The 27,804-nt window shown below is 45.5% G+C and overlaps 6 protein-coding genes across 10 annotated transcripts in view; 4 read left to right on the top strand and 2 right to left on the bottom strand.

Annotated features, from left to right (window-relative positions):
- LOC108066524 (DC-STAMP domain-containing protein 2) overlaps nucleotides 1-9,900 on the top strand; it is a 31,920-nt gene extending 22,020 nt beyond the window's left edge. For both annotated transcript variants that reach the window (XM_070214280.1, XM_017155071.3), the window contains exon 10: nucleotides 9,785-9,900. The gene's annotated coding sequence lies outside the window, so the exon portion shown is untranslated. The remainder of the gene's footprint in view (nucleotides 1-9,784) is intronic.
- p130CAS (Serine_rich_CAS and FAT-like_CAS_C domain-containing protein p130CAS) overlaps nucleotides 1-19,056 on the top strand; it is a 32,893-nt gene extending 13,837 nt beyond the window's left edge. The window contains exons 1-4 of one of the 4 annotated variants that reach the window (XM_017155428.3): nucleotides 120-710; nucleotides 9,785-9,928; nucleotides 12,278-12,535; nucleotides 16,627-19,056. In XM_017155428.3, the coding sequence (XP_017010917.2) occupies nucleotides 591-710; nucleotides 9,785-9,928; nucleotides 12,278-12,535; nucleotides 16,627-18,501 (2,397 nt within the window). In that variant the 5' untranslated portion in view covers nucleotides 120-590 and the 3' untranslated portion in view covers nucleotides 18,502-19,056. Of the gene's footprint in view, nucleotides 1-119; nucleotides 711-3,379; nucleotides 3,512-9,784; nucleotides 9,929-12,277; nucleotides 12,536-16,296; nucleotides 16,430-16,626 lie in introns of those variants that run through there. The other 3 variants (XM_070214279.1, XM_017155418.3, XM_017155437.3) reach the window with 3 other exon arrangements.
- Nucleotides 19,057-19,330: 274 nt separating this feature from the next.
- LOC108066519 (uncharacterized) lies at nucleotides 19,331-21,363 on the top strand. Its single transcript, XM_017155057.3, has 2 exons — nucleotides 19,331-20,254; nucleotides 20,310-21,363. Exons 1-2 carry the CDS (start codon nucleotides 19,395-19,397, stop codon nucleotides 20,482-20,484), a joined length of 1,035 nt encoding a protein of 344 aa, XP_017010546.2. The 5' UTR covers nucleotides 19,331-19,394; the 3' UTR covers nucleotides 20,485-21,363.
- Nucleotides 21,364-21,622: 259 nt separating this feature from the next.
- Nucleotides 21,623-23,525, top strand: LOC108066780 (uncharacterized). Its single transcript, XM_017155464.3, has 3 exons — nucleotides 21,623-22,589; nucleotides 22,644-22,954; nucleotides 23,031-23,525. Exons 1-3 carry the CDS (start codon nucleotides 21,922-21,924, stop codon nucleotides 23,045-23,047), a joined length of 996 nt encoding a protein of 331 aa, XP_017010953.2. The 5' UTR covers nucleotides 21,623-21,921; the 3' UTR covers nucleotides 23,048-23,525.
- LOC108066775 (formylglycine-generating enzyme) lies at nucleotides 23,509-24,702 on the bottom strand. The gene has a single exon (XM_017155451.3). The coding sequence runs from the start codon at nucleotides 24,663-24,665 to the stop codon at nucleotides 23,649-23,651; it is 1,017 nt and encodes a 338-aa protein (XP_017010940.2). The 5' UTR covers nucleotides 24,666-24,702; the 3' UTR covers nucleotides 23,509-23,648.
- A 1,636-nt stretch (nucleotides 24,703-26,338) lies between these two features.
- On the bottom strand, nucleotides 26,339-27,724 carry Vdup1 (arrestin family protein Vdup1). The gene is made up of 3 exons (XM_017155181.3): nucleotides 27,269-27,724; nucleotides 27,029-27,211; nucleotides 26,339-26,971 (listed from the first exon to the last, which is right to left on the bottom strand). Exons 1-3 carry the CDS (start codon nucleotides 27,722-27,724, stop codon nucleotides 26,582-26,584), a joined length of 1,029 nt encoding a protein of 342 aa, XP_017010670.1. The 3' UTR covers nucleotides 26,339-26,581.
- Between the last annotated feature and the right edge of the window lie 80 nt (nucleotides 27,725-27,804).

The raw sequence follows: 27,804 nt of genomic DNA, 5'->3' as shown, positions 1-27,804 counted from the left end.
CATCTACAGCTACGACATTCGCTAACATAGCTATGTTAGCTAACAGTGCGCCTAACATTTACGACATTGAAATGTATCTGCGGGATACGACCTCTGAGTTTTCGTCGCCGATTCAGTATTTCATTCCACAGAGTATCTCGCTGCGGTGCGGACCTCGTTCGGAGACTCGAGAAATACGAAAACCGACTCGTGATTCGTGACAATCTAACTGAAAAAAGCCGAAGCGAAGTGATTTTGCTACGTTTGTGGTTTAGCCAGCGTCTTTTGTTTTTTTCGGCATCGGTTTTTTCGGCTGCCCGCGGCTAAACTTGAAATTAAAGCTGATTCGGCGAAGCCAGAGATACAAGATACATATGCAGATGCGAGCTCAGTGCTGAGAGCTGCAGATAGATAGACAAACAGTGAAGTGAGATACAAGTGGCGAGATACAAACCTCCGCGAACCCACGTCGAGATACTTTATTTATATTGTCCTGGATTAAATATATCTAAAAACATCTCGATTGTGGCCGTCAACATGTCGAGCTAAGCTGCGACTGCTCCAGCTCAACTCAACCCACAGATTGGAGATCGCAGATCGCACAACCCGAGATGCTGGACAAGATGACAGGCTCATCCGTGTCGGTGTCCACCTCCTGCTGCAGTTCGAACGCCACCAATGCGGACCTGGACTACGACGTGCCCGTCTCGCGGCGCATCCTCATTAAATCGGTTAGTAGTGGTGGACCCTCGCGATAAGCCCAATCCCCAATCCCCAATCATAAACTGCCGCACTTTATGCGGCCATTCGGATTAAGCCATCTCGAGAAGCTATCTGCATGGCTCCATCTGCTGTTGTGACAGTTGGGCTGCCAAAAGGAAACCGTAGCGGATTTCTCATCTGGAATCTGGTATCTGGTATCTTTGGCAGCTGTCAGGACGGGGAAAAGTTTCCGCGATTTTCGCTAGTTTCGCGTTTGTTATCACCCCAAGAGCAACACCGTTTGATGTGCCAGTTTACGGCGCAGGTGAGATATCGCAATCTCGTGATAACTCTGTCGATGATGCCTGCCTGTGCTTAGAGCCCCTAAAGTGTTTGGTTGAAAACAACATGAGCTCACCGTGATAAACAATCTACGAGTGATTCCCTCCAGATATAAGTATTTGGTTCTTAGTTGAAAGGAGTCCCTGATTAGATTGGAATCGAGTGCGATAAGATTGAGGCTTTTGGAATTTAACTGGAAATATAATCTTTATCAAACGGATTAAGTCAGACTGCACTTATTGATGAATTGCTTAACTTACAACTCTATAGTACAATAGTACTTATGTTTGCTTCAGTTTATAAATCCAATCTTAAAGTGAAGACCTTTTTTTAAAGTATTCCCATCTTTATATCCACATCACAACTTAAATCCCATGGTTCGCTCTGGAATGAGCTATCATTACAGATCCATTTGAGTTCATTTAGGCGTACTTAAAACATTCCAATTGATTGAAGTGTGGATGGCAAGTTATTTCAACTGGTTTCTGGCTCCTTGCTTTGGCTGAGAAGAATGATTTAAGAGCCGCGACAACTGCGAGCGAATGCTGATCAATAGATTTATGCTGCCATATATTTTCATCAGAGCCCGAGAGTCACTCAATCAACATCAGCCGATTGCCTTCGAAATGGAAACCGTTGACGCCGCACGCGGACATTAATTCTCATCAATTTCCCAGCTATCCCGACCCATAGTCACTTGTGGCACTCAAAAATGAAGTGTCGAAGCAGGAATATATGTTCTATTCTGTCTGGAGTCTAGACGGGAACGGTGGGGCGCCCACTTGATCAGCGAGCGAGAAGATGTTCCTCAGGGATTCGATTCTATACTATGCGGTTATCCTCGAAGATAACCCCTGAGCCCGAGCATGAGACCTCCCCTGACTTAATCTTAATTAATAATAAGGCCTGCGATAGGGGAGAAGCTACTTGGGTTTTCGTTCTTTTATCTGCTTTTCCTTTCAGTTTCCCTGGCAATTTTAGGGTTTTCAGTTTTGGTGTGACGCTCAATTAAGACTGATTAGATTTGTTAGTGGAATTGTCGTGGCGATAAACGTCCTCAGCCCTGGACTTGCCCTTATCGCATTGTCTTTCCCTCGGTTTTCGGCCTGCCCGATAAGAAGTCAGCGCCACCCAGGCACTTTGGTTCGATTTCCCGAGCTACGTGCGTGGTCTCTGTGGGGCCTCCCCTTGATTGTTTATGGAGCTTCTCACTTGGCCCCTCAATCAATTGGAATTTTCTGCGAGAAATCAATGCTCTGTTCGCAACTATTAATAACTGATTTCATTTGCCACGCACTCGTACTTGTACCTTGGGGGCCATCCTGTCCCTCAACTATTTTTCCCCTTAATTGCCGGCCTTCAGTCAAGCGCACGTCCTCTCAGGATGGGAAGGAGATAGGAAGGGGGTTTGGTTGGAGGTTTCGGAGTTAAGAACCACTATTAATTTCCATCAGTCAGCGGCATGCTAATAAACCCTTTACCCCCTTTTGTGCTCCTATCCTAGAGAGGATAACGTGACACGCTTGGGATTGACTTGGAATTATTATGGATCAAACTAAGCTCCATGAAATTACATTTTAAGGGACTATCACTCGTCATTCATCTCTAGTCTCCAGTGCAAAGTCTTTCACAATCATCTCAGGCAAGGCCAAAGAACGCAGGAAACCCATCTTCGGATGTTTTCCACTGTTTGCATTTTGAAATCTAAGCTGAGAACCGATCCGAACCGAACCGGCTCGGGGGACCAGATTCAGATTCAGATGGCTTGGGATGCCTCCTCCAGTCGTCTAGCCAGAGCGTCAATTACTTTTCGCATTTGTGCGCATTTGGAGCACATTTATTTTAATCTCACCTGTGTTGCTGCGTGTCTGTCTGTGATGGATGCAGCCAATCCAGCTGGTCCACCTAGTCCACCTAGACCACTTGCCCCGCGGCAACCCTTCAATTACGTGATACTTTGTGTCAGCGACTGTTAGGCCCAAGAACGAACGAGTATCCTCCTGGACAAGATCTGGCCATTACAGTGCCCGTGATCATGTCCGAGACACGTTTCTCGTAATTAGCCGTTGTTGTTTATTTAATTTCAAGCTTAATAACGACCACAGCACCGGAATATTGAGTGCCATGAGGTGGGTAAGAAGAAAGGGAGGAGGGTTGAGTGTTCTGCGAGTGCATTTTCATTTGCATTTGCATTTACATCTCTCCGCCAGACACACTCGGTCCTCAGTCCAACCAACCAACAACTCGTAAGCAAGCTAATTTATTTTAGCGCTCAACTTGTGCAAACATTTTCGAATTCAAATTTGTCCAACAGGTTGCAAACTGCACACTGCAGTTGTTTTTGCTGTCTGGTATTGGCAGTTGCGAGTTGATGAATGTGGCAAGGTTAAGGCCCAGAGGAGGTGAGGTGACTGATTGGATATGGTTTAAGGAATGCTCATTAGGCCAAGAGAAGGCAGTGCGAAAGAAGATACTTGACTCATCTCGGGTAATTTCTTATACCATTTTTCCGGCATATCATATTGCCCTTTGAAAAAGAAGAAAAACTTTCGCTTTTGTGTAGTTACTATAAATTGTTTTATCTTTTCGCGTTCGACACTCGAGTTCACGCAGGCATTTACTCATTCATTATCTAACAGTCATGTGCTACCAAGCGAGCATTTCAGCCAAGCAAACATGTCGGCCAAATGGATTATAGGCCAACAGCATTATGGACTCGAAAGTCGGAAAGTGTCGATAATGAGCAAGCACTCTCGTCGAATAGTTGTCAGGTGGAACAGTGCAGAAACGTGCCGGTTGCAAAGAGAAGATTGGATAAGGCCTGTGATAAGGGAACAAGGTAAGCTGTCACTCCCATGTAAACCGTGTAAACAAGAGGAGAATACAGGAGCTGCAACCTACAGGGAACCGACCCCCTGGCCTTTGTTTACCCACAAGATTCACAGAAACTGTCTGTTACGTGCACAAGTTCAGATGACATTTATGAATTACGAATCTGACATGTCACGTTCTGGACCCTCGAAAGGAGAAGGCCTGACTAATTGCCCTCTGCTCAGAGGACAAGTCCTTAACAAGTCGTAGAACCCGCGTCGTCGTCGACATTGAGCTTGGGATGATGATGAGTATGTGTTTACAGTGTTTACAGCGAGTAAGCCATTCCAAATTGGCCTGGCCTTATGTATTGTACTCCCCGGCCCCCCGTAACACCGGAAATTGCAAGAACGACTGGGGTCTGGGCTGTCTCCTTTCCAGATAAGGACGGCAATCTGGTAACGGAGCAATAAAAGTTACATGCAACCCGTAAGTGGGCTATGCCATCAGCGGTGCAGTGATTTGAGCACTCCGCCTGCGGTGGCTGATGATCGCTTACATCGCCATCAACGACTTGAGCCACTTAATGGGCCCATTTACACCAAAACGGAGATGGGCTACTGAAATTTTAGCAGACCAGTTAATAATGTGCACAATTTCTGTCGTTCGTGATATAAGAAATCATTTTTATGGCGCCCCCGGGTGGACCCCAGACCCAAAATGCTAGAATCTGATAAAATCTAAGTGGTTTTTCCGATCATCTAATTGGGAAAACCTCTTTCAAGTGAGTTTCTCCATCTTATTTGCTTACCAATCTCCAAAGTGTCATCCATCAACTATCTGGGGCCTTGTCTTCTCACTTTCGATCTATTTTGGCTGCGTGGGCGCAACATCCGCAGAAGAAGGCTTAAAATAGAGCCGAAAGGTAATCCATCATAAGTCGCCTAACGAACGATAAAAGGCCGAAATGCCTCGGAAACATTTTCATTCCCAAAGCCGACACTCGAAGTTCACGAGGGGATTCTTCGACTCTTCTCTTCAAAACTGGTTAGAGTAGAAGAAGAGTTGGAGTAATACCTCAGCCATGAGTCACGTCCGGGGTATTCCTCCGACCTAAGCTCAATGTCAGTCAATGGGACTTAATGACTAACTTCCCAGAGAGCGGGGGAAGTTCGTAAAATAAATCTTGTAAATTGCTCGAGAGGCTGACCCGAAGTTAATTGAATGAGTGAATGAATGAATGAGTATTTTCGCCCCTTACAAAACTGTTTTACAAATTTCATGGCTTGATAAGTTTAATTTTCTTATTTTGGTCATATTTTATTTCGGGTCTTCTCTTTCGGATTTAAATCTTGAATGCTTGCATTTTTGTTGTTTGCCCTAGAGCTTCATGATAATATTTTATTATTTAATGTTTTGTGCATGTTAGCCTTTATCAAATGATTGATCTTTTTGTTTATTGGCTTTTTAAGATTTTATGACTGAGTTCTGGTCGTCTGTGTTTTTTTCGTTTGCTTTTATTTTCGAGCACATATGTACATCGGAAACAATTCATTATAAACACACACATTCTGAGCCATTAAAATAAATGTAGAAAACTACAATAGCAAAAAGTTACAGACACGCTTTGAAATTGATTTTTGTTCGCTTGTTCGGCTGATTCATTTGCCACAATTGAGTGTTTAACTGCTTGGGTTTTCTCTCTTTCCTTGGGGAAGTGAGTTTTGCAACGTTTTTGCGTATTTCACTTGAAATTGCTGCGAAGGTCGAAAATACTTTTGTGTGGATTCCGTTTTATTTGTTCTTTAATATTTAAAGTCAACAGCTCGCATTTCGTTTTCAGTTATTTTCCTTTGTCATATGATTTCGTTTTATTTTGGCTTTAATTTTTTCGTTCAGAAGTTACTTAAGGTAATTGAAATGGAATATGTTTGCTTTGAAGCTCGCTTTGTGACTCATTTTCCGCAAATTGGCCACGTTTTTTCGATCGAATTCGGTGGGTAATATTCATTTTTTTCAAAAACCGCAAGCCAAACTAATTTTAACACTCGCTTCTTCTTTTAAATTACAAATCATCTTACTGAACTTCCGTGAAACCTTTTATTTGCTCAATTTAATTAGCCCTTTCATTATATCACACTTTTCTTTTCATTATTAAAGTCTGAGAGCGATTCGCCCGACTTTAGGAGAAGCAATGCAAATTGAATGAGAAATACTTGGAATGCGAGTGCAATTGACTTTTGCATCTATTGTTAATGGTGGGGGCGTCTCCAGTGCCACCGAGGGGATCAATTGCCCTGTCATTGACTTGCTCTCGACTCACTGGGTCCATCCATCCTAGACGAGATCTGCTGACCCCCAGTGACATGTGTGGTGAAGTGAGTATCTCCATCGTGCACTTGTCACTGCAGCTCACCGTCAATGCGACGCACCGACTTCGACCCAGTGTCTCTTTATGTGAAACGTGTTTTCCTGCCCAAGTTGGCCCGGCTCGGAGTTTTATTGTCACACCGCATTTTATACGGATTTTTCTCTTTGCTTTGCTTTATTTTTTTGTTTCGATTTTTTATTTTTTTTTATTTTTTGCACACAACGAGCTGACGAAATGTGTCGAAAAGGCCGCCGCGAGAGCAGTAAACATTTTGTTTATTTTCGCAAACGGAAACCAGTTCAACGCGACATATGGCGTTTTATTGCAAACTAACATAAAAATATTTCTGCCCCGGTTTCTCAGAAAACCTTTAACCAGTCATAACCCTAGTAAGGGTCCAAAGTTTAGTTTCCTCAACGGAAGAAAGTGACGCATTCAGGCTAAACAAATAGATAACTGGGCGTTTGAAAATGCAAATGCTTTTGGGGGGTCCAAAAGTATTTCACAGATAGCAGATTGCGTCAGAAGTTGCTCCTCCTACACACAAAGAAAAAACTTGGTAAAATCAACTGTAATAATTGTCAAACAGGCCCCAACCAGCAAAATTGTCAATTCTACTAAGTAAATAGTCATTTCACAACAACAAAATACACACAATTAGCAAAGACACAAACCCAAAGCAAAAACAAAATACACGTAACTATTTTAATAGTTACGTAACTATCTTTGTTGGTCAATTTTACCAAGCAAATTGTTTTGTGTGTATGATACTATGACTTCTCGTGATTGCTTTCACCTTCAACATTCTCAGGGTTGCCCCTTGGGATCCCGTCCATTTTCCCTTTTCAATTTCATCAAATTCTATTAATTAAATTTGACAAAAGTATTATCTGTCACGCAAGCCAGCGCTTGACTTTAGACTATAGCCACTTTATCAGCATTTTGGATTTTGGGGGTCTGGGTTATCAGTCGAAAATGCCGCAAACGAGCTCGCATTTCTATTGGAAATATTGCCAAGCCATCGTCGTTGATTGGATACGCTTTTTCGGTCAGTACTCCAGAGTCACATGCCCCTTAATGTGGTTAATGGTCTCTTCAATCCGTAGAATAAAAACAAACTGTCATCTTGTCGGGGTAAGGCGGTCGAAATTTGTGGACTTTTGAGTGCTCATTAAGCTTTTTGTCGGCGGCTTCTTCGCTTTTTAAATCTCTGTGCTGCCTGGGTTATTTATGAGCCAAAACGAAATGTGCAAAAAAGTCGTCGTTTGGTTTGAGTAATTGAATGGTCTTGGGCATGGATCGCAGCTACTCCTGGAATACATAAACAACCGAAACCCAAGTTTGTTTGGCCAAAAATGTGGCTTACTCTGTGAAGCGCAGGGGATTAATCGCCGGAGATATTGCCTTATGGCGATGGTCCGTCATACGCGAACATTAAAAACAATAAATGGCCGGCAACTCTTTCACTTCTGCAGACCGAAACGAAACGTAGCCCCTGGGCTTTGATTACTTTTATTAAAATCACTCGAACATGTAAACCTTTTTCGGTGATTTACAGAGATTGAGCATTGAGTGTGGGGAATGTCTAGGAGGAGGTGGGAACTCTTTTTCAGTTCCGTTCGGGATCGTCGGGGCTAGCAAAAGTACACACAAAAAAATTTGCTTGGTAAAATTGACCAACAAAGATAGTTACGTAACTATTAAAATAGTTACGTGTATTTTGTTTTTGCTTTTGGTTTGTGTCTTTGCTAATTGTGTGTATTTTGTTGTTGTGAAATGACAATTTACTTAGTAGAATTGACAATTTTGCTAGTTGGGGCCTGTTTGACAATTATTACAGTTGATTTTACCAAGTTTTTTTTTTGTGTGTATGCCCAATTAAGGTGGTTCGAGCAAACAGGCAAACAACTGTAAAAAAGGCCCCTAATTTCTGTAACCCACAACAGGAATTGGTTTTCATTTGACGGCAGGCAGACGGAACTTCAATCTTCCAATTCTCGACTTTAAATATTTGCCTCTTCAATTAGCGCTGTGTGAAAAGCCGAGTGAAAGAAATCTCCGGAGTTTCGAACTTATGGATCTGTGGAGCTGTCAGGCCCCAAGCCCAGCAAACATTGGAGCTGGTTTTTGTTTTGTTTGGGGCAAAAGCACACACTCGCTGTCGGTCCAGTGTCACTGCGACGGCACTGAACTTCAAGTGCGCTCATTTTCCTTTTGACATTTGAACGCTTCCATCGCGCTTTCGAAATTGAAAAGTAGAATAGCCGCCTGGTAAAACGGGTTTCGAAACTACCTAACTACGTGTACAAAAGTTGTACACACAGATATATCAGACCTGAGCAGCGGGTTGAAAGTTCAGCGGCGATTGAACGCTCGATATTGTAATCGCTGGCTCCCTCTCGCCCTCTTTCACTCCTTCTACACGGGAAACAATTTAGGTTGACATTGAATTGGTAGGAAAAAAGGATCAATATGTGTTGTGTACACTGTACGTGTCGGCAGCAAAGCGGCAGCGCAGCGGTAGAGAACATTTTGATGACGAATCAAAGTGACTTTCAGTTAAAAAGCTTCGAGTTACTAGACCTACAACTTGATAATATCTATTTTGAAAACTAATGTATCTCAGAAAGTGTGAATATTTTTCGCTGTGTATGAAATGAGGGAGTGTTGTGGGTTGAAAAGGTGAAGGGGGAAGGAGCAGTCACGGCGGCTTTGTTTTCTTCGCTTTTTTCTTTTTGCAGAGTTCAAACGTTCGTTTTGGATTTTTGTACGGTGCGGTGGCGAAATTAAAAGCACCACTCTTAACCCGCAACAACCACAGATGCAAACATACTCACACAGGGACAATTACACATTCATTGAGCGAAAAGTTTGCTCAAAAGGCTACAGTCGTGTTCAGCGAATTAGAGCCAAAGGTCAAGCGAAAGAAGTGCTATCTGGAGAATATGAGTCAAGAGATTCAGGAAGGGTAGAACCTAAATTCGAAAGTAGATCAAGATCGAGGAGTGCTTGATTTCTCATCTGCTACCTTGGTTATACCCAGGCAACCTCGACTGTTGATGTGCCTGCTCTCTAACAGAAAACCCGAAAATCGTACAACCCGAAATCGGATAAAGGAGAACCTACCCAAAAGTTGACCTGAAATTCCAGCTAAACTAATGAAGCGAGCTGAGCGGCTAAAACAAAAAACCAAATCGCATTATTTCTTTCTTTCTTTTTTTTGGGGTTCTCTGCACTTTTCGGCATTCTTTTTAAACGTGGTAGCAGCAAAAGATTTGCAAATTTGCTACTACACATAAGAAACATGAAAACCAAGCTCTGAAAACAGAGATCAGCAGACGCAGTTCTTATGAATGATGGAAGCCAGAGTCAAAGTTATTCGGAAGGGGTCAGTAGTGGTCAGTTTGAAATTCCATTGAAATTGTTTGCCTTGCGGCTTTTTTGAAAACCGAAAAAAACAGGCAGACGTGAAAAGAAACAACATAAAAACTGCTATATTTTGATAACACGCAAAACAGAAAGAAACATAAGAATTTTGCCCTTTTTTAATTATTTCTTTTTACTCTGATTTATTTGCAGAAACTTTATGCCAAGGCCATTTACGATAATTATGCAGACACGTCGGACGAGCTGGCCTTCAAGAAGGGCGACATCCTCACCGTCATCGAACAGGACACGGAAGGCATCCAGGGATGGTGGCTCTGCTCCCTGCGCAACCGACAGGTGAGTTGGGTCCTTCAAGGGATCTTCGGGATGAAAGGAACAAAGTAACCCAAATCAACGCATAAAAACCGTAGTCTGTAGAAGCAATCCGGTTTTCACATTAGAACTTTATGTACAATGGAAAAAAACCAAGGGATAGGGTAGGGATTCAAAAAATGCTAACTAATGATTAAAACACTTGGATTATGGAAATCAAGAAGAAGTCTGCTTGATTTTAGTATTTTTTCTTCTTACTTTTTTGAGAACAAGTGTTCTTGATATCAGGCGTAAGTCCATACTGGATCCTCTTGTTTTCAAAAATTCAGATTCTTTTCTTAAATATATCAATATATTAAATATAAATTCCAGTTAAGCTTACCTAATTTTCCCTCTGTGTAATGCGTTCCCCAATCCGACCTCACAGGAAACCGCCCTTCATTTTATTCGGTCTTTTGTTTCTCATTCCTCTGACTGAATTTCTTGTTTTGGTTCTTAAATTATCCCTTTGTTTTTTTTTCGTCTGGGCTCTGTCTGCATTCGTAATTAAGCGATCGAAACATTTGCATAAATTTTACCATTTCATTGCGTCGAGAGGGCTAGAAGAAGAAACTCATTTAAATTTTTAATTTAATTTTCCGTAAGTATTTGTTTTGCTGCACTCCGTCATCATCATCGCAGGGGCACGTGGCCCAATTGATGGCGCTGCATGCGGGAATCCGTCTTTAAAAGAGTCTGTGCTTGTAAATTACACATTTTCTGGATTTTTAATTGTGGTTGCAGCCGTAATAACAATCATCATCAAGATTATAGCCCTAATGTCTTACATCACAGAGGGCGGATGGGGCGTGGGCATTACCAGGCGATTGCCAAAGTGCATACAACATTATCATTATCTGGTCTTTGGTTGAGCACTGGGTAAAGAGGTCGAAGCTGTTTGCTCCGACTTTGATAGCAAACATAATGGAAATAATGTGATACAGTGTTTGAAGCGATTGAGATTACATGGTGTGAAGTATTTAGATAATGGTGAGATCTTTAATGCCTGGAAAAGGATTGAATAACTGTGAAAAATACCAATGAAAATGTTCCAACGAGTATGATTTACAACTAATCTAGATCTACAAAGGTAGTTCTTCTTTAAAGATGAAACTGGTTTATTACTAGTTGAGATCATATTGTTTAAATAATGATAAACTAGAAATATGTTTAGATATTGGAAAAATGTACTTATGCTTTGTCTTATATTGAGGATCTTTTTGATTTTAAGCGCTCTCAAACTTTCTAATCGTATATTCATTTATCAATCGCACCCATTTCCATACGAGACTTTGGCCTCAATTCTGCGATTTTGCTAATTATCTCAGCGCGATCACTCGCCCCGGGCAGCCTTGAACTCTCCCCCTTTGGGGGAGGTAGTGCTAAGCCCCCCAAGAAAGCCAAGAGCAAAAAGCCTGAGACCAAACAACTTTTCAAACTGAGGCAAAATTTTAAATTTCTGCACGTCGTTCGGCGGCAATTTTTAATTAACAACTCAATTGGCGCCGCACAAAATAAAAACAAGCTCATTGGTTGGTTGGTTGGGGCGGTCGGCGATGGTGATGATGATGATGGTGTCAAAACATATATCAAAGTGGAAATCAAAAGTGCCAGGCTATAGATATGGATACCTCTGAACGCCATGGCGATACGGTGTACTATGCCGGCCAATTGTCGCTAATTAAAAAGTAGAGGCAGCTTTTTAATGGAAACAATTAACCCAAAAACGGTCAATTGAGTGCCGACAACAACGTGTGGCATAAATATTAACAGCAACATAAATAACGGTGGCAAAAACGAAATCAACTTTCGGCATACATTTTTAGCTGAAACACATGTTGACAAGATTTTCTGTCCACTTTGATGTGGCATATAGTTTTGGAGAATCGCACGAATCTCTGTCAAAAACTTGCATTCAGCATGTCAGACGTTCGAAAACGACAAGAAATGTGTCTTGCAATTAAAACCAACACATAAGAAAAATTGCATTTTTGTGGGTTATATTTTTCCATGAATTTATATATGTTTTCATTAATAATTCATAAAGCGTTGAGTTGATTAAAAGCCAATCGAAATCAATTGAGATCAATGAGGCAAGGCATTCAGTAATTTATAAAGGCGTAGCATTGCAAAAGTTTCGCAAGTTTTTTATAAGGGGAAAAACTTTAGTTTTTTGTCAATTTTTTTGTTTATTTTATATTTGAGTTAAGCTTTCATGGTTCGAGTTATGTAAGTTTGAGTGTATTTTATTTATTTCTTAGCCCGGTAATTAATTTCGCACTAAAGTCGACATCCCAACTAAATCTCTCCCTATTGCTCTACATATATTTTCAGGGTCTTTGCCCGGGCAACCGGTTGCGCGTGCTGAACTCGTACGACTCTGGATGCTTCTCTCCGTCGCCGGCCAGCTCCCCGATTCCATCGCTGGCGGCCAGCACAGCCACGCTGAACAGTTCCATCTGCTCGGCGGAGATCTACGAGAACGGTTCCATCATCAGTGCGGCATCGGGATCCTCCTCGAATTCAAACTCAAACTCTGGAGGGAATGGAAATGGAGGCACGAGAAGATCATGGCACGTCTCACCGAACAAGGTAGGTTGAGTGTTCCAGCTCGTCCTCGTCCCGGATGACTTGTCAATTTCTTAATTTTACGCTCCGTCTGCCTTTTGAAAACAGGGATTCGGGAGGAAGTGCATCTTAATTGATTTCGTTTCTTGGCCACTTTTTGCATCCCCTTGCGTTTGGCTACTGAATTATGATATTTGTCGGGAAAGTGAAAGAAAGTCATTTCTCGGCTCCTGTGGTTCGTTTTTCGTTTTCGCTCCATCATTACGCTGCTCTGAGGGGTCCATCGCTCATCCATCTGCATCTGCATCTCCACGATCCATGCGAATGCGATCCAATCCCCTGCCTTTTTCCACGTCAACTGCGTGTCGTAATTGTGCAATTAATAAGAGTTGCGAGTGCCGATCCTCTCGGTTCACGGGGATAGCTATAAAGCTATAGCCTCTTGGGGTCCGCAGCTGTCCAACTGGTTTCCCCTTTTTTTGCATACGACTCAGCTCGTAATTTGCCAATTTGTCAGCTGGACATGCGTTTTATTTGCATTTCTTTCACTTTGATTCGATTTGATTTGCAAATTAAAGGAAACGAGCAATTTGGCATCGGAAGAGCACGATTGCAAGATCAATAGAGAAAGATCATCCAGGAAGGTCTAAGATCTATCAAATAATCATACTTGGGTAGTGTCATCCCAGGGTTCAAATTAATTGACCAACCTGACCATTAGCATCCCAAGAGCTCGCTGACCTTTCGGCAATCCAGACACACGCCCACATCCATGGATATTCGATGGTCGATGGCGTGTAGTGACTTTCGCTTTCCCAACTCGCCAACTGACTGACTGACTCGCAGGCAAATCAAATAAAATGAAACCCAAATTACAGAGTCGTAAACATTTCCTCGCATTATCGGCAGCTATCAATCTTAACTGGAGGCAAGTGAAACCATAAATTCAAATTCGAACTGGAGGAGAGCCAGCAATTTGGCTGCCCCACTGGTGGAGTTGTTGGCGAAGATTTGAAGAGAAACCTTTTGCCCATAAAAGCTGCCTTTTGTTCGTGTTCGATTTTATTGACTCGAGGAAAATCTCACCACGCGAGGCTGTCTGTCCACTCGAAGGCGTCAAAAGCCATGTGGGGGATGGCTTCGAACATGCACTTGACCCATCATCCGGTGGCATCAAGTGCAGGAGATTCCCCTTTGGAGTGGAGGAGCACTGTTGACCCATATCGATGGGATGTATACAAGATATGAAACTAAATTTGTGGAATTATTATTACATCACTTACTAAAAACATTCCTCGAGCTAATTGAGAACGGAAATGTTGCGCAATCGTTGGGCTGCGGTGGACAGATATCCGTACCTCGGCCATCCCACATGGGTTTACTTTATGGGCCGACGAGGAAAACTCGCCTGCGCCGTTATTTCAGTCGGCAGCCGCAGCAGCCGCCAGATTGTGTGACAATTTCGAGTTCCTTGAGCCCACATACAGACAGACAGCTCCACAGCTCCAAGCTCCACTCGATCCAACCATTCCACCTCCGTCACGCACCGACCATAAAGCCAAAAGCAACCAAGAGTCAGGTGGCCAGTGGCCAATGGCCAATGAAGATTTATGGCCAGATCCAAAACGAGCGAGAAAGAGACTTTGTGTATTTGAGCAAAACATGTCATTTTTATTTTACTGCCCAAAAATGGTTAAAAATGCAGCCAAAGCAGCCACAATAACTCTTTTTTATTTCGGATTCTGCGGAGATTTGTGCGTGACCAAAGTCGGAAGACTGCAGAGCTGGAGAACTGGAGAGGATTGCTCCTTTCGGTCCGGCAATGCGGATTCACTGCGAAAGCGGTGAAATCATCTCCACAAGGTCGGCATAACCACATTTCTCTACTCCCCATTGGAGTTTTCCTTACTTGATCACAGATCCCTTTGGAAAAGATTCTCTTGTGATTAACATTTTCCATACAAATGTTGATTTTGTTTTGTTTCGTACGTGAGAAAATGCTAAAATTTTGATTTGAGCGCAAGAACCCGAGAAATGCGTGGGCCAAACATGGTTCTTTCTTTTTTTTAGGAGGCAGGTGTGCCTCAGAATGAAAGAAAGGAATTGAAGGAGCATTTAAAATGCAGGGAACGAACTTTGAAACTCCGAAGATGATTATCTCGCGTTTGCTACTGTTTTCGGGTTCGGAATTTAAACGAGAACATAAAACATGGTTCTTTCGTCGTGTAAAAGATCTTTACACTCCCAGAATCTGGAATTACTCATATAGCATGTGTGGGGAATAAAAACTGTGGCCCATCAAAAGGCAATTATAATTGAGTTGAGTTGTTCGAGCGAAGGAAAGCAGACTTTAATGGTCTGTCTCTTTCTGTTGGCCTCTTTGCCTGCCCAACCCATGAGGTGGTTTGCCCCAAATGTGTCAAAAATATACAAATCTGTGATATATACGCCTTGGAAGAGCCGAGAGCCGTTCATTTGGGTCACTTAGGCAAAACAAAGAGGAAATTTCCAGCAGGAAAAGTCACGCGAAAAGAGAGTCCCAGCATGTGGGTCGGGTCGCCAGGAAACCAAACCCATAAAGACAATGGATAACTCCTGCTGGGCCCTGTTCCATTTAGGGATTGCACAACTGATTGCAGTTCTTGAGACTGACTTACTTTCAGGTGGTCTAGTTGCTGCCTTCTCTTCAAATGACCGGTTGCCGACTCGGATCAGCTGCCCCGATCCCCTGATTCACCGATTAGATAATGGCATCCAGGAAAACCTCCCTGGATCTTCTCCGCTGCATCTGCAGCTGCAGCTGTTTGCTTTTATTTTGGCATTTTTCTTGAGCACTTTTTGTGTGTTGACTCGTGTTACGCGTCAATTGGCACTTTAAAACGAACCGGGTAAAGGACATACCCTATAGGGTATTTGAGGTGAAGTCCTGCCCTCAGGTAGAGGTTCTCTGAAAACAAACGATCCCCTTTTGAGAAGAACTTCCTGGCGTAACGGCTTCCCTAATTAGGAATCGATTCATTTCGAGGGGCGTGGCTTTTCTGCGGTGCGTGCCGCTTGGGCTACCGAAAATTGATGCTTTTGGCATATGCCAGCGTAGTAATATTTCATCGATCTATGCCAACATATGGCCTGGAATGGCATTATTTGAATTATGTGGCTTAAAGAGGGTAGAAAACAAGAGTTAAGCTCTTACCCTTACCCCTGGTGCAATGAAATTTTAATTTAGGAATTATGAGTAGTTCGTATAATGCGTTTTTAAGGAAATTAAAAAAAAATTTAGTTAGTCAAGATTATTATACCCTTATACCGATCAACGATTAATGTAAAAGCTATTTGGTTTTGCTTACTAACGCCTATCAACATGCAAACAAATTTTTAAGATCGAACCATTCATTTAAAAGTTATGGGCAAATAAAGAATTGGCCACGTGTGCAAGCAGTGCAAGCAGTTCCTTCCCTTCTTGCATATCTGCGTCTTCCTCGCACTTTATTTACTTGATAGGCGAGGTAATCGACTATTGCGTTATGTCCAGTTTATTTAGGCATTATGAGCAATTCGTTTTTTAAGGAAATTAAAAAAATTATTAAGCCACGATTGTTTTATTTACTACCGCACTTTCAGTTTGTTTTACCTTGTCCTTTACCTTGACACTGAACCGCCTTGAACTGTCCCACTATTTCCCTGTAGTATTTCCATTGCGCAGGCGTCGGAAAAAGGAAATTCCCCAACCATTTTCCCGACTTTTCCGCAACCATTGTCAGTTCTCTTTGGGCTGCACTCGCAGTCTGGTTTTTCCCTTCCGACAGCGACGTTTTTCTAAGCCGCAATCTTTCCGTTTTACAACCCATTTTTTGATACTAGTGCATTTTTGCAAGATGTGATAAGGAGAGGTCAAGAAGGTGGAGAAGTGCGAGGAAGGTGAGTGAAATGAGGAGCCACACCCTGTTTGATTTATGAGTTTTTTTGTTGAGTTTTAAAAAAGCAGCCAGACGTGGAGGGCAGGAAAATCGATAAGGCAAAGGGATAAGGGAATGGGGAGTCGTAGTAGTAGTGACTGAACCACCCAAACTGAAGTGAAGTTCAAATCTAATTCATACATTTTCCATCCGTTGCAGGTAATCACGCCACAGAGGCACGGTGATGTCTACATCTACAACTGCTCGCCAGGATCGCCAGCTACTGGTAGTGGAAGTGGGACAGGAACAGGGGCAGCCCAGCAGATCTACAGCAACCAAAGCATCTACCAGAACCTAGCCATGATGAACGGAGCAAACGGAGCAAACGGAGGAGCAGGAAATGGCAGCGAGTTCGAGACCTATGACATACCCAAGCCGGCCACGCCCGTGCCGCAGAACTACGATAGTCCCAGGAGCGGCGGAGCACTCCCGCCGCCGAGGACCCCCACCTCCATTGGCTCCAGCCTGGGCGCTCGCTTCGAGTCGCTCAAGAGCGTGGCCGCCTCCATCGAGGAGGAGTCCTACGATGTGCCCCGGCCCCTGATCTCCTCCGGCAGCAGCCTGCTCCAGCAGCAGCTGTCCCAGATGACGCCGAGCAGCTCCGCCTCCTCGCTGCTGACCAGCGACAGCCTCTCGCTGAGCTTCTCCAGCTCCAACCGCTCCTCGCTGGCCAATATGCCCGACTACGATATACCACGTCGCAATCCTCTCCCTGTGCGTCGTCAGCAGAGCGGTCTGGCCTACGACTTTCCGCTGCCACCGCTGCAGGAACAGGAGCAGCAGCAGCGAACCGCACCCGCCACCACCACCACCTCCGTCGCTACTACCACCACCACCAAAGAACTGCCGCTGGAGCTCAGCTCGGCGCTGGAAACCCTGGCCAAGCTGCAGCTCCAGACGACTGCCGCCATCAGCCGACTCCTCAGCTTCGTGGTGCCCAACTGGCGCACCCGAGCCCAGTTAGAACCGGCCATCATGGAGCTGAAGCTGGCTGCCCTGCGCCTGCGCACCGCCCTCCACGACCTGGCCGAATTCGGCGAGGGAGCCCTGGGCAATGCCACCCGCTCGGAGGACCGCAACCTGGCCCTCAAGCTGCGGCCCTTGGTGCGGGCTCTGCGGGATGCCAACAAGCTAATACACGACTCCTCCGAGTCCCTCGACGCCCAAGGCGGCTGGTCGGTGGAGCAGCTGGCCCGGAATGACGACAAGCACGGCTGCCGGCCGCCCGATGCGCTGGACCAGCTGATGGCCTGCGCCCAGACGCTCACCGAGGACGTGCGCTCCACCACCAGCTTCATCCAGGGCAACGCCTCGCTGCTCTTCAAGCGGCAGCTGGTGGCGGATGCGCAGAACGGAGGAGCAGCTGCCGTCGAGGGCAGTCGGGGCAGCGCCGAGTGGCTGGAGGACTACGACTATGTGGCCTTCGAGTCCAAGGATGCGGCAGCCCGGAAGAATCAGGCTTTGCGAGAGGCCATTCCCGCTGGCTTAAAGACCCAGTTCGATACGGTGATCCGCACAGCCGAGAGCTCCGCCATGGGCGGCACTACCGGCACTCCCGGATCGATGCCCACCACGCCCACAACGCCCTGCAAGTCGCCCGAGATGACCGACAAGGACAAGAAGCTGGTGCGCTACTACGCCCAGCAGATCTCCACGCACATGGGCAACCTGATGCAGGCCATCGACTCCTTCCTGGAGACGGTGGAGAAGAACCAGCCGCCCAAGTACTTCATTGCCTACGGCAAGTTCGTGGTGGTTAGCGCCCACAATCTGGTGACCATCGGGGACAACGTCCACCGGAACATCTCGAAGGAGGCGCTGCGCGAGAAGATCCTGCGGTGCACGAACTCTCTGTCCGACGCTTTAAAGACCTGTGTCTCCAAGTCGAAGAAGGCGGCGGCCCACTTCCCCAGCGGCAGTGCCGTCCAGGAGATGGTCGACTCGGTGGTGCACATCAACAGTTTGGCCAGGGAACTGAAGGCGGTCATGCTGCAGGCTGTGCACCTGTCCACGGTGGCGGGAGTGGGCGCCTAAAGAGAGAACCCGATCCCCATCCCGATCCCCAAGCCCAGTATTAGCTGAAAAGGCGTGCAGCCAAGTCTTCCAGCTTTGTCCACGCTTTGGCAGATGTTTATATCTGAAATTGGCATATCCTCCTGCGCCGATTGTCGCTTATATTTTGCATTGTGATATTTTTGAGCAAAACATCTGAAGAAAATGCACAGCACACCGCAGTCCAAGATCGACCGAAAAACGAACCAGATTATTCTAAGTTTCGATTCTGTACATAGTATCATAGTATCATAGCTCATCCTAGCCTCCGAACTATTGTAAATTAGCATATTCCTTAGTCCCCATGCCATGCGCACAAGCAATGTTGTATCAGTGAAGCATTTCAGCGTAGTTTTGTATACTCTAGGCTTAGGATCGTACCACATAACATAATCTGCTTAGATTAAGCACGCATATTTAGTACTTGCATAGTCAGAATCTGAAAGATTTACACTCAACATTTTGCATTGTGCCGCGGCAACGATAGTCAGCAATATACGAAGAAATACACAAATAAATCGTAATCTACCAAGTAAACTGTATGTAATATGAACCGTATAGGTGGGACTGGCCCCTGGAGAGCGGCCCTTGAAATAAATTAAAATAAACCTAATCGATTTGGTCTTGAACTACTTAAATAAATTAAAAGGGACCCACATTTGAACACAGATTGCATAACATTTAAAAAGACCGCCAACGATATCGATAATCGGACGTGTGAAGGTGCCTTAATCGATTGGTTTTGATTTATCGGTAGGTGTTGGTGTTTTCTAACACTGGATTCGGCACTTACAAAAGCTTTTTTTACCGTTTTATCCGGCGTCTTTAAAGCTTTTTATATTGTTGTGGTTTTCCCGGCCTTTTTAAGATTCGCCATGGTCGTCCCTGCTGTTTGCTGCCGCTGCGGCTCCGATTCCGAACCATACGCCCTTCCCTTTTGCGTTGGAGGCGCGTCGTACGAATTTCACTGTTTCTGCTGTGCCAAAACTCCGCCACGACAGTGCATCCATTGCAACGCGCCCGGCGATCTCAAGGGCCTCCGGAATCTGAACGAAAAGCACGCCAAGTGCTGCAAGGGGGAGGACAATCTTCACGTCTTCGTTTTCACCCAGCCATGGCCGCCGTTTCCCGAGAAGATTTCGGAGTCGGAGCAGGAGGAACACTGCGCCAGGACTACTCCTGTCAAAAGAAAGGCCAGGGAGCCACTACAGGTTACCGAAATGGAAGTGCTGATCCCGAATCCCGGTACTTTTGCCGATGAAGAGGAGCCTCCACTGCCACCCGAAATAGAACCACACATGCCAAATCCCATGACTCTGGACAAAGTGGAGCAGGAATCCCAGGAGCCGCCCCCCCAACCCGAAGCCGCCTTGGAACTGGTGATCTCGAGCCCCAGAACCCTGAGCGTAAGCGATTTCGATGTCCAGGAAACGATAACTGCCGTCGCGGTGACTGAGGAGAAGGACATAAAGCCCTCGGAGAAGGAGGAGCAAATGTGGTATACACCCAGCGAGATCCTCCGTTGGCAGCAGTGTCCGCGCTGCGAGAAAGTGCGCGTCACAAATCGCGGATGGATAACACACGCCCAGAAATGCGGCCAGAACCTGAAGTACAACAAGCCAACGTTCCACATTTACTGCCACACGAAGGGATGGTGCGACTATCTGATCAGGGACAGTCTGTGGGAGCAGCACAGCGATCCCAACTCCGGAACCTGCGACGTCTGCAGTGCCATGTATGTAGATAATCTAGGAATTTAGAATTACGTTAATTGTACTCTCAACTTACAGGCGTCGTGAGAGAAGACCTGTGCCCTTCATGCCCAAGGCGCCGGACCGTGTAAACGAGGACTACATGGCCAAGAAGAGACGCCAAAACTTTCGCTTAAATACGAAGCGCATGGCGCTTCTGTCCAAACGGAACCCACCTCGCCAAGTAAGGGCACCGCCAATATCTCTTGAATAGGAAGCGCAAGGAACTTCAGTTCATGCAAGTATGGATCGTGTTTGTTAAGTTTTTACTTGCTCTTCAGTATTGTTCGATACAAAACTGTCGATTACCAGAAGAAATATTACTTGTTACTATAATTACTGCTATCACTATAGTTACTATCATTAAAACTATATATATAAAATCCTTGAAATAGATAGAAGCATAAGAAGCTCAGTAATAGAGACAAAAAAGAATTTATTTATAATTTAAATAACTTTCGTCACGTTTTGTGTGTTCTCATTATAAGCGGTAGATACAAATGAAATCTCATGTGTTAACTTTTTATTTAAATAACCTAGCCTCATCGCAGAATCAAAATTAAATATATATGAATTTTCAGTTGTTTCTTATATGCAATTAAAATGAAATCCCACTTGCAAATATTTTATTAAAGTCATTTAAACCCTCATCACTTAAAAAATAAATAAAAAAGCAACCTCAAAGCTGAAAAATCGTTGATATCCAGACTCATGCAAGTATGGATCGTGTTTGTTAAGTTTTTACTTGCTCTTCCGTATTGTTCGATACAAAACTGTCGATTACCAGAAGAAATATTACTTGTTACTATAATTACTACTATCACTATAGTTACTATCATTAAAACTATATATATATAAAATCCTTGAAGTAGATAGAAGCATAAGAAGCTCAGTAATAGAGACAAAAAAGAACTATCTATATTTAATTATCATTTAAATAACTTTCGTCACGTTTTGTGTGTTCTCATTATAAGCGATAGATACAAATGAAATCTCATGTGTTAACTTTTTATTTAAATAACCTAGCCTCATCGCAGAATCAAAATTAAATATATATGCATTTTCAGTTGTTTCTTATATGCAATTAAAATGAAATCTCACTTGCAATTATTTTATTAAAGTCATTAAAACCCTCATTACTTAAAAAATAAATAAAAAAGCAACCTCAAAGCTGAAAAATCGTTGATATCCAGACTTTTCATCTTATTTTATCACATTCAAAATTGGCGCCATTTGCCAGATATCGATAATCACCAAACCGGTACTTTACCATTTCTATGGTATATTTTTGGTTTTTTATGGTACTTTTCGAACTGGTCACTTTTTTAAGTTTTCACGGGGATTCCCCATGAATTTGCATTAAAATTACTGATGAAATTAGTGACAAAATCATCGAATTGTAATCAATGATTTACTCAACAAAAGCTGTGTTTTGTCCTCGAGAGTTTTCATTGATGAAATGCGGAAGTTCAACACTGAACTGATAAGAAAAGTTTTGGCGGGCAAACCAAGCTGCAGTACGTGTATGTGAATACTGCAAATGCGTAGTACTCAAATGCGTATTAGTGTGTGTGACTGTGCCGATAACTGAGTGAATCAAACCCACATCCGCTTCTCGAGCGAAAAGTTCTCGGTTTCTCTAAATTGTACCATGAATATAGCGTGTTGCCGCTGTGGGGCTGCTCAAAACGGTGGCGCCCACTGCCTCCGTGGGGCCGTGAGCCACTGTTTTTGTTGCCACAAGCCGCCGCCGATGAAGTGCATCCATTGCGGCCAACTCGGCGACATTCCACTCGATCGAACCCACGGAACCTGCATCGATGGCAGTGCTCACTTCTACATCTACTCGCAGCAGTGGCCCCCTTTTCCGTCCACCGAAGTGGAGGTGATCCGCAGCAACCACGCCGTTTTGCCAGAGCCAGAAGACTCTGAAGGTCACAACCTGGTGATCACGAGTCCCAGAACTCTGGCGCACGAGGAGCACATCGAAGTGGTGGACGATCCCGGCGAGGAAGGGACCGAAAATGATGAGGAAGTCGAGGTTCAGGTCGACAGGAAGCCTTCGCTGGTGCGCTGGGTGACCCCCAAAGAGATCAGATCGTGGAAACAGTGCCCGCGCTGTCGAAAGTATCGCACCACCAGTGTTGGCTGGGTCAAGCATGCCCAGAAATGCGCCCAGGACCCCTCGTTCAAGCGACCCATGTTCTTCATCTACACGCACACGAAGGGATGGTGCAACTACCTGGTGAGAGACGCCCACTGGGAGCGCCACAGCCACCCGGAGGTTGGCCTGGGCCAGTGCGTCATCTGCTCCGCCTCGTAAGAAGATCGGTCAAAAGATTCCCTTCATCTAACCATTCCACTCTCTTTCAGGCGGCGGGAGGGATTACCCAGGCCCTTCATGCCGGATCCTCCACCGCGGCCGAATGAAGAGTACTTGGCGCGGGCAAGGCGCCGTCGCGCTGCCATGAAAAGAAAGATGGGCCCGGAAAGAAGGAGGAATGTCCGGGTGGCCGGAGACAACCGCCCACCACAAATGTCGGCAAACAGGTCCAGAAATGCACCCAGTACACCACGTACCCCTAGGACTCCGAATTTTGTATCTACGCCCACGCGTGGGGATGATGCGACCATTTGGTTGGGCACGCACATTGGAAGAACCTCGGCCATCCGTCTTCTGTCCAGTGAGTATGCTGTTTCTGATGGGAAATTCTCCTAAGAGATGATAACACAAAATTTAATTTAAATGTTTTTTTTCAGGAGATTACAGGGAATAGTCAGTACAACCAAGAAAGGAATGCTGTCATTTAAAGAAAGATTGTGAGAGAAACGCCACAGAAGATCGTTTTCTACAATTTAAAATGTGAGCTTTTTGTGCTTTGATAAGGGTTTTTTCATTCCCTCCTTTTTATACAACACATTTGTTTTTAATTTTAATATAAAATAACTAGATATATCCATACGTGCAAAATAATGTTGTAAACACTCAATTATAAGCAAAGTATGATTTCTGATTCATAAATTATAATGTTGAAAATTGTATCTGACCAAGGTTAGCTTATAATCAAATGTTTATAATACCATGTTGGCTATTTATAGTTTTAAACGAATCAATCTGCTTAAAAAAAACAATATTAACGTCTTATGCATGCTAAGAATTTTATCAAATTTTGTTATACATTCTCTATATCAACTTTATTTCTTAATGTAGAATATTGCTGGTACAAAATAAATTAATGTTACCCCGACCATTAACCACAGCTCACGCATTCTCGGCGCACCGGAAGCCCAGATTGCCGGATAAGAATTTTTATCAAATTTTGTTATACATTCCCTATATCAACTTCATTTCTTATATAGAATATTGCTGGTACACTATCACGCATTCTTGGCGCACCGGAAGCCCAGATTGCCGGCCGAGCTGTCCTCTGTGTTTTGCGAACGTGCCGCACAGCGATATCGGTAGCAGTAGGATTTGTGGCACAGGTAGGAGCCGCCCTTCTTCACCCGGTTGGGGTTGTCGCTCACATCGTTGGCGTCCCAGAGATCGGCCGTCCACTCCCACACGTTGCCCACGATGTTGTGCAGGTCGTAGACGTTCTGCCGGAACGAATCCACGGGGCTGGTGAACTCGAAGCCGTCGTCGGCCAGGTTCCCATCGGGAAAGTCGCCCTGCCAGATGTTCAGCCAGTGCTCGTTCCTGGGCATCAGCTTGTTGCCCCAGGGGAACAGCTTGCGCTCCTTGCCGCCGCGACAGGCTGCCTCCCACTCCGCCTCGCTGGGCAGGCGCTTGCCCGCCCACTTGCAGTACTCCACGGCGTCGCGCCACGAAACATGGACCACCGGATGCCGGCCCAGGTTGTCCAGATTGCTGTCCGCTCCGTTGGGATGGCGCCAGCTCACCCCGGCCACCTTGTACCACCAGACGGCGCTGGCCACGCGGAAGTCCTCCAGGCGCTTCTGCTCCTCTGCGCTCAGGAGGCTCTTGAACAGGAAACTATCGCCGAAGCGCTCGGCCTCCGTTGAGTAGTTTGTAGCCCGGACAAACTTGGCGAAGGCATCGTTGGACACCTCGTACTTGTCCATGTAGAAGTCCTCCAGCTTCACCTGCCGCTCGGGACCCTCCCTGTCCGCGGGAAAGTGCGGATTGTCGGTGCCCATGTAAACGGATCTGCCGCCCGGAATGAGCGACATGTCCGCGATCTCCGGCTCCTCCAGTTCGCCGTAGTAATCCCGGTAGTGGCTCGCACCGCCCTGCGCCCGCTGCTGGCACACTTGGTCCGGGAGTGGCGCCGCCTTATCCTCATCCGCCTTCCGGTCCAGTTTCTGGCAGCCACAGTCGCTGGAGGCTTCATGGAGCAGAATTATCCACACAAAGACGGGAATTGTTTTCATGTTGCGGATTAAATAGTGATGTGGCGATGTTTTTGTTGATATCGATGCTAAGCGATGCATCGATATTTATACTCAACTCGTGACACGTACACAAAAACAATGCGGTTGCACACCTCTAGTGAAAGCTCGCTTAAATCTAGCGGTTCTTTTCCAGGGCAGCCATTTTGAAATATCACTTATAAATGTGATTAGGCAATTATTAAATTTAATTAAAACGCAGAATCCCAAACGGTCACAGGCACCAGGCAACATGCACTGGACAGTAATTGCAATTGTAAATACTTCCTGGGCGGCGGAGGAGGAGCCTTTGGATTCAGTGGATGCAACCGGGAACTCCAACAACTGCGAGTGTGAGTTGCACACATACATATGTCAAATAAATTATTTATGTAGCTTTCTTTCTACCAGCTTCACCAACAGCTATGGATAAGGAAACAAACTGCAGGCGTCGGCATTAGCATTTCTGGCCAAGGAAGGAGCAGCTGTACGGGGCGGCAACAACCAAGAGTTGTTCCCAAGGGAAAGGGATCCGAGGCTAGAAGAACGCGTTAGCAGCGACCAAGAAAGTGAGAGGATCGCTTCGAACGGAACGATTGCAGCAGGTCGCAGAGGCAGCAATACTACGACAATTATGCAGCAACAAGCGGAGGGATCACAAAGGGATTGGATCAATGGATTTCGCGGGACGTTGACGTTTTAGACACGAGCAACGAGAGTGCACAGCTAACTATATAACCAGATCGAAAGGAATTTCACCTGAGAACTGCGAGAAAGGGCCAATTCTCAAAGCTGATCTGTGCACAATCCGAAGTGCCCTTTTTTTGGCAGCTCCCCGCCCCGAGCCAAGTGGTGGGCCTACTTTAAGGTGCGCACTAATGCCGCGGAGTGCTGCTGCAGGTGGAGCAGCGTTAGGATCCGTGAAGCTACTTCCTTACCAGAGGCGCTGTAGCGCTCCAATACCCTGGACAGCGTCAAGAAATACAGGCACCAAGATGCACATTCTGGCTGGAACTGTAGAAAGATTTATCAAACCCACTTGACGACACAGACGTCAGAAAATAAAACCATTATTAATTTTTTTGTATATTTTTTAAAAGTTATTTTTCCACCTAGAGGACTACAAAAAATGCATAAACAATATTTAAAATTTTTGGCATTTTTCTCCACCGAAAGGTCCACAAATAAAGCATCAACATTTTCTCACAATTCCATATTTTTTTCCACCGTGTTGCGGGATTTTTGGATTTCAGATACCAGGCGAACAGAAAAATCAGCAGGTCGCCACCCCCATTTTTTCGCTCTCACTAGAGATGTGTAGCCCCATGGGAATGTATGGGATTCCCTTGTTTATCGGTGGATTGCCCATCTCTAGTAAGCTTGTCCTAATCTAACGGTTGTTTTCCATGAAAGTTTGACTCGAAGGGCAGCCATCTTGAAAAAGAACCGTTATGTGAGCGAGCTTTGAGTTTTCAGCGGCGACCTGCTACTCTTTCTGCGCGCCTGGTATCAAAAATCGAGAAATTTCTCTTGAAACGCTTAAGTCGAAGATTACGGTAAATCTTGAGCCGAGTTTGGCACAAAAATGCACGAAAGCCAGACAAAATTTTCGGTACGACCGCCCAAAAGTATGCTACAAAATATTTAATTTGACGTTCCGCCATAAAAATTCAGTGTTTATTTACATTTTAATGTTGTTTATTATAATTACTTGTAGTTTTTGAAATGTAAGTCCATTGTTTAATAAAGAGAAAATGTTCAGAAACGAGAAAGTCACAGTTGCACATGGTAAAAACATTAGAAACGATGCGTACAAGTTAAATAAGTTTAAATTAGTGTATGGCGCAATTATCGTTGTTAACAAAACTATGATGTACGATGGAACTGGAGCCTGTCGCCCGTTGCCCGGAGCCCAGAGGCTATGCCTCGTTGGGCTTCTCGTGCAGCCAGGGCCGGAAAATGGGCAGCGTGGACGGATAGTGGGTGTGGGTGTCCGGCTTGAGCACCGACTCCGGCCAGGTGTTGGCATTCGCCGCGTCCCCGGAGTGCCGGAAGGGGTAGGTGGCCAGCACGATGGGCAGCTGCAGCTTGATCTCCTTCTCCATGGACTTGGGCTCGATGACGAAGAAGACGTCGTAGGCGATCTTGATCAGGTGGCAGCCATGCAGGTTCGTGGGGGGCAGGGGCGGCACGTAGAGCTCGTTGTGCCACTCGTCCTTGCCGCCGGGACGAATCTTGCCGCGCACCAAAACAGCCAGCTCCCGCTTTTCCGTCTGCACCACCTTGCCGCGCGCCAAATATTCAATGGTCTGAGGATTAAGTGGAATTAATGGAATGATTAAAGGAAACTGTAATGAAACCTTCACCTCTGTGAGCGACGCCTTGGTTCGCTTGATGGACACGTTGCTGTAGTTGGAGATGAAGGCGGTGACCAGAATGTTCTCGCCCGGCACATAGCCACCGCGGTCCAGGGAGACCCGGCACTTGATTTGACCTCCGCCCACGCAGACGACGCCCAGTTTGTGCTCCACCTCGCAGGTGAAGGGTTGCTGGAAGATCCGGAAGGTTAGCTCTTTACAAATGAAGATTACTAAACAGCTACTCACTGCCAGGATGGGCTTCTCCAGGTTCAGGTCGATGGGGTTCATGACGATGAAAACCTGGTGGTTCTTGTGGATGATGCCGTTGTTCTCGCGCAGCGCCGCCTTGCAGTAGAACTGGATCCAGCCGTAGCGGCCGAGGAAGGTCGACGGCAATCCCAGCGGCAGTCCCAGCTTGAAGGGGAAGCTGTGAATGCCCGGCGAGAGTATGGCCGGACCGCCCTGGTCCACGTCGCCCAGCAGCCGCATCCGGAAGTCGATGTAGTTCTCCTTGTCGTACGTCCGCTCCTGCCGGCGACCATTGCGCACCACGCCCTCGCCCACCACATGGAAATGGAGGCCCAGGGCCGGCGTCTCGTCCTGCAGCTCAATGAGGACGCGGCCGGAGAGGAACTGGCCGGGGAAGTAGAGCAGGGAGGTGTTGTCGAAGATGATCAGGAACTTAAGCAGCTTGCGCGGCATCTTGTGTCCCTCTTTTCGCTGCTTTCATCGGCTTCGTATGATTTGTGTGCCTGGAGATGAAAAGTCAATGAAAGTTTCGA

The sequence above is a fragment of the Drosophila takahashii genome, chromosome 3L (assembly GCF_030179915.1).
Source record: "Drosophila takahashii strain IR98-3 E-12201 chromosome 3L, DtakHiC1v2, whole genome shotgun sequence".
Classification (NCBI taxonomy): domain Eukaryota; kingdom Metazoa; phylum Arthropoda; class Insecta; order Diptera; family Drosophilidae; genus Drosophila; species Drosophila takahashii.
Note: the sequence above shows the minus strand (reverse complement) of the source record. Positions and strands in the feature narration are given on the sequence as shown.

Coding starts and splice junctions, on each gene's coding strand:
- LOC108066780 (XM_017155464.3), top strand. CDS start 21,922: ATGAATATAGCGTGTTGCCGCTGTGGGGCTGCTCAAAACGGTGGCGCC. Junction 22,590..22,643: donor TGCGTCATCTGCTCCGCCTC/GTAAGAAGATCG, acceptor ACTCTCTTTCAG/GCGGCGGGAGGGATTACCCA.
- LOC108066519 (XM_017155057.3), top strand. CDS start 19,395: ATGGTCGTCCCTGCTGTTTGCTGCCGCTGCGGCTCCGATTCCGAACCA. Junction 20,255..20,309: donor TGCGACGTCTGCAGTGCCAT/GTATGTAGATAA, acceptor CTCAACTTACAG/GCGTCGTGAGAGAAGACCTG.
- LOC108066775 (XM_017155451.3), bottom strand. CDS start 24,665: ATGAAAACAATTCCCGTCTTTGTGTGGATAATTCTGCTCCATGAAGCC.
- Vdup1 (XM_017155181.3), bottom strand. CDS start 27,724: ATGCCGCGCAAGCTGCTTAAGTTCCTGATCATCTTCGACAACACCTCC. Junction 27,212..27,268: donor TGGAGAAGCCCATCCTGGCA/GTGAGTAGCTGT, acceptor CGGATCTTCCAG/CAACCCTTCACCTGCGAGGT. Junction 26,972..27,028: donor CCAAGGCGTCGCTCACAGAG/GTGAAGGTTTCA, acceptor CTTAATCCTCAG/ACCATTGAATATTTGGCGCG.